Source organism: Trichosurus vulpecula, chromosome 8 (genome assembly GCF_011100635.1).
Source record: "Trichosurus vulpecula isolate mTriVul1 chromosome 8, mTriVul1.pri, whole genome shotgun sequence".
Lineage (NCBI taxonomy): Eukaryota > Metazoa > Chordata > Mammalia > Diprotodontia > Phalangeridae > Trichosurus > Trichosurus vulpecula.
This window is the reverse complement of record NC_050580.1, coordinates 220,509,517-220,523,112: the sequence shown is the minus strand read 5'-3', so window position 1 is coordinate 220,523,112 and position 13,596 is coordinate 220,509,517. Positions and strand designations below refer to the sequence as shown.

The 13,596-nt window shown below is 38.8% G+C and overlaps 1 protein-coding gene across 2 annotated transcripts in view; it reads right to left on the bottom strand.

The window, feature by feature from the left end:
* The window catches only part of SYNE2 (spectrin repeat containing nuclear envelope protein 2), a 430,582-nt gene that overhangs the window by 22,406 nt on the left and 394,580 nt on the right, over positions 1 to 13,596 (bottom strand). For both annotated transcript variants that reach the window (XM_036734278.1, XM_036734277.1), the window contains 3 exons: positions 8,501 to 8,663; positions 2,800 to 2,987; positions 1,417 to 1,567 (listed from right to left, as the gene is read on the bottom strand). In XM_036734278.1, the coding sequence (XP_036590173.1) occupies positions 1,417 to 1,567; positions 2,800 to 2,987; positions 8,501 to 8,663 (502 nt within the window). The remainder of the gene's footprint in view (positions 1 to 1,416; positions 1,568 to 2,799; positions 2,988 to 8,500; positions 8,664 to 13,596) is intronic.

Genomic DNA, 13,596 nt, shown 5'->3' with positions numbered 1-13,596 from the left:
CAGAGATAGAGGCGAGTATTTTAGTAGCAAATGTTTGCTGTGGTCCTCCCCAATAAATGTATTCTTTCAAAGCTCCTGCTACTTTGTGGATTTATTGATACTACAAATTTGCTTATCCTGAGACTACCCTCTTTCCCATGTCATGCTTCAGAAGCTAGCTTCCAGATCACAATCCATATTAACAGCAAGAACCACAGATCATATATATCAGAAATTATAGGAAACTTAGAAAAGGTCCTGTTAGCTGCAATGAGAACCCTGTTCAGGTTTCATCACTACATAACTGCTAAGTACTGGGTCAGAAAAGTTTCTATCTAACGGGGGGGGGGGGGGGGGGGGGGGGAGGGTGAGGGGTAGTGCCTATCATTTGGCAACTGGATGAGTAAGTGTAACACCAATGTTACTAGCAGCTGCTGTGGAGGTGTAAGACCAACAACACCAGCACACAGGAGGGCCGCTAGCACAGGTTCTTTGATCTGCTTTTCTGAAGGAAAGCAACTTAAAGGGATTTACAATCTCACTTTAATTAAACATACATGTATCATTCACTTAGTTCAGGGAAAAAAACACCCTGAACTTCAGAGAAAACACAAACAGAAATTACGAGCAGAAATTACATAAACAGAGCAAATAACATAAATCAGCAGATGGGGCTTTTAACTGTCTATCCATAGCAATACATACATAGTCACCAGAGAGAGAAGCACCAACATCTAAGTTTTCGAAGCTGGGGGCGGGGGAGGGTGGGGGCACAGCAGCTGCTAAATGGCTACCCAGAGTCTCCTCTGGCCAAATCACAAGAACATTCTTCTAATGAGTGAGCCCCAAAGCAAAATGCTAACCTCAGAGTATATATACCCTTCTTCAGGGTCAGAGGGCTTCACAACCACATGACTCAAACTCATGTGACTTAGGCTTTCTTGTGACTTAAGCAGGTCATCAAAGACTCTTGATCGAAACAAAGGCAAGACTCAATCAAAGGCACTTGATTGCCTTAGTGCTGAGAAGCACTCCAAAAGAAAAACTGCAACAAGTCCCATTTTGCTTGCCATTATAGTAAGCTATGGTATATAAATACAATAGAATACTACTGTGCTATAAAAATGATGAAAGAGATGGTTTCAGAGAAACACAGGAAGACTTTTACTATCTGATAGAGAAGTGAGCAGAACCAGGAGAACTTTATACAATAATAGCAAAACTGTACACACAGACATACACACACACACACACACACACATACACACACACACACACACACACTTTTGGACACGGCCAATGTGAGAATCTGTTTTGACTAGTTATACATGTAACAGGTTTTTGTTTTTCTTGCTTTCTTAATTGGGGATGGGAGGATGAAGAGAGACTGTGGACTGAAAATAAAATTTTTTTTTAGTAAGAAGAGAAGGTTTCTACCTCAAACTTCTTCAGCTCTTCCTTAGCATTTGTGTACAACACCTCTGATGAATTTGGATAGGCTGCTGTTTTCTCTGCTGACTTCAGCCAATCTTCAAAGCGGGAATAATCATCCAGAAACTTCTGCCAGAGTCTCCATGTTTCTTCGATCCTAGTGGAAAGGAAGCAGTTCTCTAAAAAAAGTCATTCAATCTCAGTCCTGGAGAATCGATAATGAAACACACTGCCCTCCTCTTGACTGAAAGATGGGTAGGCTGAGGTTACCTGCTAGACATAGTTGTGTTGGTTGCTTTTCCATTGTTATGAGGAAGGACTCAATGTGTCAGATGGGAGAAAGTAGGTTTAAGGGGAAAGGCCCAAAAGAAAAATGAAGAACAACTTTAAAAATAAATAGAAACAAAATAGATCCTTCTTTCACTGCCCTGTGTTTGAATGCCCTTCTCTTTCTCTTAGCTTAGGTCTGCTCCCATCTCCCATGGACCTCCCCTTTACTTTCTGGGATAACATCCATGCCACGAAAGTTTGCTACACATAGAAAACAATATCCCAAACCTAACATGCCTTTGGATCAATAAAGCAAACAAGCCATTATTAACATTAGAAAGACGAGAATATAACTTTGAAGGATCAAAATGTGTCAATTAACTCACTACATATTTTTTTTATTCATGAGGCAAAGAAAATACAGAAAGGACAAAAATATTTATTTCAAAGTAAAATTAAAATAATTTTTTTTGTCAGTTGAGGTGCCTGGTCCTTCTAGCTCATCTACTATGTGTCAGACACTGTACTAGGCATACAAAGACAAAATTAAATAGCCATAGACCTCAAGGAGTTTGTATTCTTTCTTTTGAAGAGCTCTGACCACTGCCCTTATACTACCTGTAACCTTTATAGATGTAAATAAGGTATAGGGATTGATTTGCATAAGGTACTAGTTGGAGACCATGGCAGAGCTTCAGTTAAGACTCAAAGCCTTCAGTGTTCTTTCTTTCTTGGAGGTGATCAGGGTTAAATGACTTGTCCAGAGTCATATAGCTAATAAATATTTGAGGTTGGATTTGAACTCAGGTCCTCCTAACTCCAAAGCCAGTGCTGTATCCACTGTGTTCCTTCTAGTGTTCTTTCCATCACACTATATAAAGGAATGAAGCCTAGGTTCATGGATGTTATATTTTAAAAAGAAGACTAAAGAGTTTTCTTCTTGAATCGTTTCCTTAATAAATATTTCATATACACATTGGTTTCTGCTTTCTCAGTAATTCACAAGCTAGGAGTAAATTTCATAACTCTTGTAGGCTCCTAGGGTAGCAAGGATTCCTCTGGAAGAGAATCTGGCTCACTAGACATAAAACAACTATGGCACATTTTCAAAGTTCTTACTTCATTCGCCGCTCCATTGACATGGCACAAATATTTCGCCACCGTCTGTCTAGGCTTCTGGTTGTCTGTTGTATTGAATCACACTCTGTCTCATTGGCACAAGCATCAGAGTCATGTAATAGGACATCACATATATTAAATACAGACTCTACCCCTGCACTATGCTGTTCAATATCTCGTTGCAGGTCCTGTCAGTATGAAAGAAAAAAAAAACATTAGTGATTTACAACAAAATTTATTCCTACCATTTACTCTCCCCACATGGGCACATAATCTAATGGTATATTTTCTTTTTGGCATCAGCTATTATTTCATTGATAGTGGTGATGAGAGGTAAAGGAGAGAATGTGCATAGCTCTCAGAGAATAACATATATCTCTCCTGGACTATGGAAACTCTTTTGGCTCCTTGTCTTTAAGGCAACTCTGAAGCTTCTCAGGGTGTTCAGTGTTGTCCCAGGGACTTGAGTGGAATCAGGGATGACTTGGGGTTCAAGGCTTGCCTATGACACATTCAGGATGTGTGACCATAGGCAAATCATTTCACCTCTCAGTACCATAGGTAATCAATTCTCAGAGACTCAAAATGGCAGAGCATGTACTGATTCCCATTGGTTAAGGGAGCTCTTACTCCTTTAAAATTATTGGTTAAGGCTAAGGTTCTACTGGGGAATTCCCTACACCAATGAGATCACTTAGTCTGGTTTGAAAAAATAATCAAGGTCTTAGGAATACAGAGCTGAATACAAAAATAGCCTCTACCCTCTAGGAGCTTCCATCATATATCCTGGGACAGAAGGTAGAGGGAGAGAAGAAGAGAATATGAACACATATAAACATAAAAGCCAATAGTCAAGAAAAGGGACAAAGGAGAAATCAGACAAATGCTCTAGAACATTTAAGCAGGGCAAGAACAATAATCATTTGTGTTGGAGTGGGGTGTGGTGGGAAAGGATTCAGCAAATACAAGTTAGTTGCTAAGATAACCCTTAAATTAGATTTGACTCCTAAATCAGAAAGCCAGAGACAAGGAATGATGGGTGCTTTATATAAATGCCAGATGCCAGGAATGGTGAATTCAGAGAACTGCTAATGGTTCAATCTGGTTTAAAGGTAGAAAGCATTCAAGGGAATAAGGCTAGAGAGGTAAGTTGGAACCAGACTACAGAGGGCCTTAAATGTCTGCCTGTACAATAAAAATACAAGCTAAGCCTGGCAATGGGAAACTAGTGAACATTTTGAGCAGGGGAGTGACTTAAAAATCATAGATTTAAAGGGGCCATACAAATTATCTGAGGCAGCTAGATGGCATAGTGGATAGAACACCAGGCTTGGAGTCAAGAAGACCTCCTTTCAAACCTGGCCTCAGACACTTACTAGGTGGGTGACCCTAGGCAAGTCCCTTAACCCTGTTTGCCTCAGTATCCTCATCTGTAAAATGAGCTGGAGAAGGAAATGGCTAACCATTCCAGGATCTTTGCCAAGAAAACCCCAAATGGGGTCATGAAGAGTTGGACTGACACAAGTGGCCTGAAGAAGTCATCTAATCCACTCTCATTTTTTAGAGTTGATAAAACTCAGGTCCCAGAGAAGTTAAATGATTTGTTCAAGGTCATACAGGTAGTAACTGGCAGAGCCAGAATTTGAATCCAGGACTGTCAGTCTCCAAATTCAATGCTCTTTAAATTGTTCATTATCAGAACAATCCCTTTGGAAAATTGTTTTGCCAACTGTGGGAAGGATGGATCGGAGAGAGGGGAAATGGATAGCAATTAGGAGGCTATTTCAACAAACTACCTGAGAGGTTATATGGGGCCTGAACTAGGATGGGAGCCACATGTGAGGAATGGATGCTAGAGATGAGAGGGCAGAATCAACAAGACTCAACAATAGCAACTGACTGGATGACGAGGTGGTGAGGAAGAAGACGAGGTGCTTTTGAGTCTGTTTGCTCTTGTGTATCAAACTGAGTATTGTAGAATGTGGAATGATAGAATTAATAAAGTCTATTAAGAAAAAGTCATTTGGGACTTAAAACACAGATCTTTACAAGCACACTCAACCTGACCCTTCCCCACCACCCCACCCCCCAAAGCAAACCAGGAAACTAGTACAAAATTTATCCAAGTACTAATATGATAATTCAGTTAGATAGTCTGACAAATTACACAGACTGATATTTCCCAGCAGTTGTTAAAGAAAACATTCTAACCTTGTAGGTTAGAATAGATTAAAAAAAATCATTCTAATTTCACAACATCTTTGCCAGGTCATAGAATTATCAGCTCTTTTTAAACCTGTTGATATCATGCTGGTGATGCACATGACATTACTTCATCAAGATATGTTAAAATATGATTTTTTAAGTCTAGTGTTTATAAGTCATATCAGCAGTTTTTCTTGAAAGCCTGGCATGGGGTTAATTTACATAGCAAGAGGAGAAAGTCCTGTGGCAGGCTCATTTCAGCAATACTAATTTGTGTATTTCATATGCCTAAGAGTTAACTTTTAAGAGTCTTTCTGCAGAGTCCATAAATTGTTATCGGATAAACCAATAGAAAAGGGAAAATTGAAATACATTGTATATGACAAGGAACATCAAATGCTGAATTTTTTTTAAATCTGAGTGTAACAAAAAAAATACCCTAAATCCTCCCAAATTAGACTTTAGAAATTTTTTTTTATAATATTTTATTTTATTTTTTTGCAGGGGGGAAGGCAGGGCAATTGGGGTTAAGTGACTTGCCCAAGGTCACACAGCTAGTAAATGTGTCAAGTGTCTGAATCTGGATTTGAACTCAGGTCCTCCTGACTCCAGGACTGGTGCTCTACTCACTGCACCACATAGCTGCCCCTGAATTTAGAAATTTTAAAAAAGGCATTTTCGCTTTTATCATAAAGGCAAAATGTCTTATTGGATATTGTACTATAGAATATTTACCTTGAAACATGTAAAAATCAATTTGATGACTTTATTGTAAAAATCTCAGCTCTAAGTTTTACTTGGCTACCAAAATTAGTTCAATATTACCAGTATCATCACATCCTGCCAACCCTAACTCCCTTAATTTTATGCAAAAATTTGCTTCAGAACTGCAACATTGGAACCAAGAGCAGAGATAGATTTAGGAGTCCCACTGTAAAAAAGCCCTTTGCACATGATTTCTGAAAAGATATCTTGTCCATTCTGTTTTTCTGATATAGCTATGTGTGACAGTGTACTTATAGCCAATTGCATAGTGAGAAGAGAAGGAGAGGAGACTGGCCAGAGTGAGAGCTCTGCTGGAGGGCTGATATGAAACTAGAGAAAACAAGCTAGCCAGGAAGATTGAAAGGGAAAGGAAATAAAAGAGAAAAGGGAGCTAGGAAAAAGAGAATAGGAAACAAGATTCAAACGTGAGTCACTCAAAGTATTTCATATCTTAGATCATAAAACTGGAAATGGCCTTTTAGTTAAACCATTTCCTTAGATAGTTAAGACAGTATGTTAGAGCTTCACCGTAACATTATTCATTAATGAAAGAAAATTAGTTTAAAATAGATCCACTGAGATCCCACCCCCATCTATCTAAAAAGGCTTAGTGACTGAAGTACCAAAAGGACCTCTTATCATACAGTCTTTCTCTTCTCTACAGTTTTTGTTTGGAATAGGCTTAGAGGCAAGCCCATCAGTAGCAAAAGTTCTGAGTCACATAAACTGAAAACTACTAGGGGCTGAAATCCAGAGTAGAAGACATCCCTCCAGTAAACAGGGGCTTGTACAACTTATTATTTTTGAAAACAACGTTATAGCATTTTCTATTCTGCAATCAGAAAAAAATGTTTTAGAAGGACAGCTGTGATATAAATGAATAAGATCATAAATAATTCCTTAGTGACCTACATTTTGGTTTTCAGTACTGAGGATGAGGCCATGACCTTGGGTAGTGGCTTGGCATGAACACACGATAAATTACTCTAGCCTTTTAAAGTTCTAACTCAAGAATGCTCTAGCTTACTATACGATATTAGCATTGCAAACCAATTCTGTAATTCTCAGCAATAGAAGTAGGTGACCTCAGTGAGGTATAGTGGGTAGTGCTGAGGAACAGCAGGGTTCAAATCTCTGATTCTTCTTTCCCATGTGACCCAAATCATTTAACCTCTCTTTGTCTTTAGTTTCCTCATTAGCAAAATGAGGGCACTGGACTAGAAGACCTATGAAGCCCATTTGTTAAATTATTTATAACCATCATTTTACAGTCAAACAAACACTTCTTTGCATCTATTTACATAAAAGTTGATGGAGAAAGCAAAACAATTCCCAAGTGTTAATAAGTGACCCACACTGGATAATAGGTTTAGATTAGAAGGCACTAGAAAGGCCATCTACTTCAACCTGTTTCTTTGTTTATAGTTGAGGAACTAAGGCCCAGAAAACCTTGCTTTGGTCAAATAGGTGGTAAGTTACAGTGCTTTGATCGGAACTAAGGTTCCCTCAACTTCAGACTCAGTATACTTTTCATTGTGCCATAATGCCTCTTATGATTATCAGGGTACATGCAAACTAAAAACTGGCAATTATACAACTTATTAGTACTCAAGTAAAATTAATGAATATTACTCATGGATGCCTTGCTTTCTGACAAAATTTGATACAGAAAGACCTAATCTACTTGGGATCTTACTTTTGTCATTGCATACTTTGCAAATCTGAGCACGGTATTTCTGGTGTATTGACCATTTGCCCTGTGAGAGGAAGCCAATAACACTTTTGTGAAGGTGAAATTTGGTGAGGATTTAAGACAGAGATGAGCATCAATGCCTCATCCATGAGCAACCATACTTTTTGCCATGCCAAATCAATCCACAGGGCTAAGGAAAACAGGATGAAAGAAAATCATTTAGATTTTTTTTTAATTATCTTACCTCCACAGAAAAGAAGGGAGACGGAATTAGTGGAAAGCACACTGGCTTCAGGAGTCTGAGGATCTGGGTTCAAATGTCAGCTCCATCATTTGCTACCTGTTTAACCTCGGGTAAATCATTTAACCTCACTTGGTCTTAGTTTTGTGTTCTTTAAAAGAACTAGATCACCTCCAAGATTCTTTTTAGTTCTAAATCTATAATCCCATAGGAATAATCTCAATCACTATTTGGGTGTGAGATGGGGGATGGGAGCACATACATTTGTGAAGAGAGTCAGTCAGGAGTATGGACCAGAAAGGTTTTTCAAGCTATATGTAACTTCAGCTTAACAAAATGTATAACAAGTAACAGTTTTTAATGGCTAATGGTCCAAATCTGTTTCCAGCCACTTTTGTCACAGTCAAGTAATAAACACACCTGAGAATGCGTCTAAAGCCCCAAGGAAGCTTTGTTAGAAGAAAAATAAAGACTCAATAGATTCCAAAGCTTCCAAATTTGATCTTCTCCCCAAATTCTCTCCTCTATTAGAAAAATCAAATTCTGTATTTTGCAGAATGCAGTTCTGCATTTTAACAGAAAAGACTGTGGACGAGAGAAACTTGTACCCCGGTAAATGGAGTGGTTTCTACATGTATGAGCACATGTAGTTAGTTTTCTCTGAAAAGAAGCCATCATACAATATGTGAACATTCTACTATTATGCTAAAAGTGGTAAAGAAATAAACAATTTGAAACAAATTTTTAAAAAGTTAAAATGAACTACATTCTAAAATGTTAATTTTCAGTTTTCCCACCTGCTGTTCAGCAAGTCTCTTCTGGATTTCTTGATCATCACAGATGTCATAAACAACAGGTTTAGAAAGCTCAGACTCAATTCGAGCCAACCAGCTTCGAAGGTTACTCATATTTTTGTCTAACTGCTGTATAAAAGCAAAGGTCTCCTTCAGCTTCTTCACCCTAAATATATTCGCAGGGAAAAAAAGAGGTGACATAAAAAAAACGTCCCAACATTTAGTGATGAAGGGAACATGCCATCCAAAGGTTTGGAGGTTAAAAGAAGTGAGTCTTAGGATCAATTGGGTCAGATAGTGCTGCAGGAAGTAATGAGTAACTAGGTGTCAAATAGTCACTTCAATAGCTGTGATGACAGTTCACTAGACAAGAGATTTGATAAAGAAAATAATTTGGATGTTAAAATTCTAATGCATTTCTTGGTTTCCCAATGGGCACAAACATACAAATAACTGTGAAATCCTAGGATTCACAGAGAGGGGCCATCTAGAGGCTGGATAATGTTATCTAGGGTGGGCATGGCAACCCTACAGAAGAGATGAGATGCCACCTTCCTCAACTTTTTTTCCCAACCTTTTCTAATGAGCCTACTGACCACCTCAGATTTCCACTTATCACCTCTCATCTCCAACTGTAGATCTGGCTATATGCAGAGTTAAGCAGCCCATGAAGAAGTTGGTTTTCTTCACTGATGTGGCTTATATCAAAACACCAAAAATGACCTGGGGAATAATGTGCTTACTTGGAAGGATTTGACCTACTCATTCTCTCTTCTTTTGAGTTTAAGAATTAACCTTTAAATAGCAAAACACTTGGCACCCACAGGTTGAGTTTGATGGTACCAAGTACACTGCACCTGCTGAATGAAGCATCCTGAGTAATCCCATTATTATTCATCTATATTAGCCAGAAAAGCAAAGAGCATTCACAAACCAAGCATAGTTTGGGCTTCTATGCTACCTATCTATTTCCGGTCTCACTAGGCACAATTCAGCTGATGGAAGTCTTAAAAAAAATGTATGATTTTAACATATTCAGTGAGGACACTAATGTATCTTAATTCATTTTTCCATGGAAACTAGTAACTGATGAGGGAAAAATAATTTAATTTTCCAGACAATGGATTCCAAATTATCTTCAATAAAATGCTTCCATGAAATATCCTACTATAATATGCCTGTTTAGAATGGAAAAGGAAAGGACCATCCTAGAGACCTGGGAATTTCAGCCCACCAACTCCCCTGATTTCAAAATGTGTGTAGCATGGTGCTGCCTGGTTACATTGCTGTTGTAAAGAAAAAGCAAAGTAGTAACACTGGGCTTAAAAAAAAAAGGCATTCACTTAAGGTTTCTAGTCCTTTCTGCAAGGAAAATAAAAACCTATAATGCCAAGTGATTGGTATCCAATCTCTTTTTTTGTAATTTTAAAGGAATGGCAAGGCACAGTGTTAAGAGTACAAGAACTGACTGGACTAAAAATGGGGAGATTTGGTTCTAATATTAACTAATAGTTTAACATCAGGCAAGTTGCTTTACTTCTCTAAGCCTCAGTGTCTTCCTCTGTAAAATGAGGGGGTTAAATTTTTCTTAGATCTCTTCCAGCTCTTAAGATTTGGGAGCAGCTAGAGGGTACAGTGGATAGAATGCTAGACTGGAGTCAGGAAGACCTGAGTTGAAATTTGACCTCAGGACACTTACTAGCTGTGTAACCCCAGGCAAGTCACTTAACTTCTGTTTGCCTCAGTTTTCTCATCTGTAAAATGGGGATAATAATAGCATCTACCTCCCAGAGTTGTTGTGAAGACCAAATAAAATACTAGTGGTAAAGTACTTATTTACTACAGTGCCTAGCACATAATAAAGTTCTATAAACTTAACTTTTTGTTTTTGTTTTTCTGATTCCAGGGGACAGAGCCAAGATGGCTGAGTAGAAGTATAGCAAACTTCCCTCAGCAGGAACCACCACCCCCCTCAAAAAGAAAAACAAAACAACTCCTCCAAACAAATCTAGAAAGTACATGAGACTAAATACTACTCGAGAAACCCAAGATTAAAAAATCACAGTAGGAGATTTTTCCACCCCAGATCAGCCAGAAGCTGTGGACATTGGGGATAGGGTATGGCCAGAAGTGTGCTTTGGAAGAGTACTCCAGTTTAGGGAGAAGCTGTGCACCTGGGCAAGAGGAGATCTCAGAACCATAAGAGGGCATCATGACCTCATGCAGGGTAAAGGAATCAGAGTAAACTGGCAGCTTTGTCCATCACTATGAAGTTCAGGATCAGGGATCCAGGGTGTACTGAGGAAGGGAGTTACATACAGGGGTGGCAGTTGCAGGAGCTAGGCTGTGTACCAAGTTCAGAATCAATCAAGTTTAGAAGCTACAGGGCTCAGACCCTTGAGCAGAAAGAGGTTTCAGCTGTAACTCTGAGCTCAGTCTGAAACCTGCATAGCAATAACCAGGGCAGAAATCTCAGACCAAGGGGGAGCCTGCACTTCTGTCACTCAGAACCAACAGAATTTCCCACCTGACTGACAGAAGCTGAGTCTAGTAGCAGTTTACTGTTGCTCAGACTCAAATCCTGGTCAGGAACTTACAGAACTTAGTCTGGAGGCAGGATAGTAGACAATGATCAGACTCTGTCCTGGATCAGACCACTTTGGGAGCACTGATAGTTTCCAGGTCACCAACCTGAACTGTCCCTTTGACCCCTTTCCTCAAGAAAGCAATAAAAGACTAGCCCTGACATTCTCTCTAGAAGTATGTGGAGCCTGGCCCCTAACATTAAGTACAAGGTCAGGAAGTAGGCTGGAAAAATGACAAACAAATTAAGAATCCTAACGTGAAAAGTTATTACATTCAAGACATGAACCCAGAAAAAGAGAAGAACTCCAAAAACATCTATAAGCAAAACCTCAAAGAAAAACAGCTTGGGCACAAATTTGACTAGAATTCCTGGAAGAGATGAAACAAGAATTAATGAGTTTAAAAATTTGAATGAAATGAGAGCATTAGAAGAAAAAACTGGAAGAGAAATGAGAGCTATGGAAGAAAGAATTTGAAAGGGAGTTAATAGCACAGGAGGTCCAAAACTTTGCCCAAGCAACAAATTCCCTGCAACTAGAGTGGTCCAAATAGAAGCCAAAGACTCAGTAAGACAATAAGAAATATTAAAACAAAATCAAAGGCCTGAAAAAAAAATTGAAGAAAATGTAAAGTATCTCAATGTAAGGTATCAGTAGCAAAAATGACTGGCCTTGAAGACAGATTAAGGAGAGAAACTTGGATGTCCTGAAAATCATGACCAAAAAGAGTCTAGTCAGGCATCAAGAAATCATAAAAGACAGCTGCCCAGATCTCTTAGAGGGCAAAGTGGAAATAGAAAAAAAAATTTCCCAATCATCTCCTCAAAAATAAAAACTTACAGGAACATCATAGCCAAAACTCACGAGCTTCCTGTCAAAGAAAAAGTACTCCAAGCAGTCAGAAAGAATTCAAGTACTGAGGAGCCACAGTCAGATTTAGCCTGGCACACCACTTAGCTGACACCACTCTAAAGAAGCAAAACTGAAGCTGCATAGAAACTTTGAAGTTTTTCAGGAATTAATACAAACAGTAAAAGGTAAATAAGAACAATCAATCATAAAGAGCTAAACAAGGCTAAACTGCGATAGGATGTAAACTTATATTCTAATATGGGAAAATGCTACATGTGTCTCCTCTGAACCCTGTCATCATTAGGGTTCATAGGGGGGATCTAATTAGACAGAAGGTCTGCGAGTAGCTCTTGGTGATCTTAAAAGAATAGAAAGAGAGAGGAAGATGAACACATGACAGGGAAGAGAAAGAAAGACTAGGGACATACAAGTGTGCAAGTAGAAGTCTATGCAAACAAGGAGCAATGTGAGGGGAGAAGAGCTCTCATAAACTGGTCCAAGGAGAAAACACACACAGAATGTACACAGAAATACATTTTATTCAACAGGAAAATAGGAGGAAAAAGAAAGAGGGTAAAGCAGGTCTTGGAGGGTAGACTACGGGAGAGATTAGTCCTAACTAGGCAAACTCTAACCAAAGATGTTAAAAAATATATTTATACCTCTTTTTATACCTCTTTTTGAGGTGACAAAAATGGGAATCTGAGAGGGTGTCTATCAGCTGGGGAATGGCTGAATAAGTCATGGTATATAAATGAAATGGAATACTATTATGCTGTATAAAATGATGCAGGGGATGGTTTCAGAGAAACCTAGGAAGATTTAAATGAACTGATGCAGACTAAAGTAAAGAGAACTAGGAGAATAATTTATACAATGATAATATGATAAAGACAAACAACTGTGAAAGACTTAGGAACTCTGATTAGTATCATGGCCAACCATAACTCCAGAGGATCAATGAGGAAAAACTACCCACCTCCTGATAGAGAAGTGAAATCTTCAGAGTGCAGAGTCTCTCTCTCTCTCTCTCTCTCTCTCTCTCTCTCTCTCTCTCTCTCTCACACACACACACACACACACACACACACACACACTCATGCAGTTTTCCTCTTTTAGACATAGCCTTTGCAGAAATCTGTTTGTGGCAGATTTTTTTTTATTTCATTCTCAATTGGGGGGAGCAGAATGGAAGGGAGAAAAGATAGAAAGAAAGATAGATAGATTTTTGTCAATTAAAAATATAATTTTTAAAAAAGATTCTGTGATTCCTAGGTAGTCTTTGTAATGTCAGTGGAGAAGTAATTATCTTCAAAACCACACTGGAATTTTTGAAAAATAAAAGTGCTCCACAGAGAATTCTGGATCCAGCCTTGGAAACAAATCTGGACCTAAAGGTGGGCCCAGCTCATCCCAAATGCTTTGCTTTTACTGGCTTTATTGTAACCAGAAAGAATACCAGGCTAGCTCCAGCTGCTTGGTGTGAACTGCATTGTGGAACATGTAGTTTTTAGACAAACAACACACAGCAGCTGCTATCCTGGAAGGAGGGGTGTCCAGTAAAGAATCCACAGCTTGAGTACAGAAGGGAAAGAAAGCAAAGTCTACCTCCCCACCCCCACTCCCAAGATCCTAGACAGCTGCACCTTCTCTTCCTTCCTT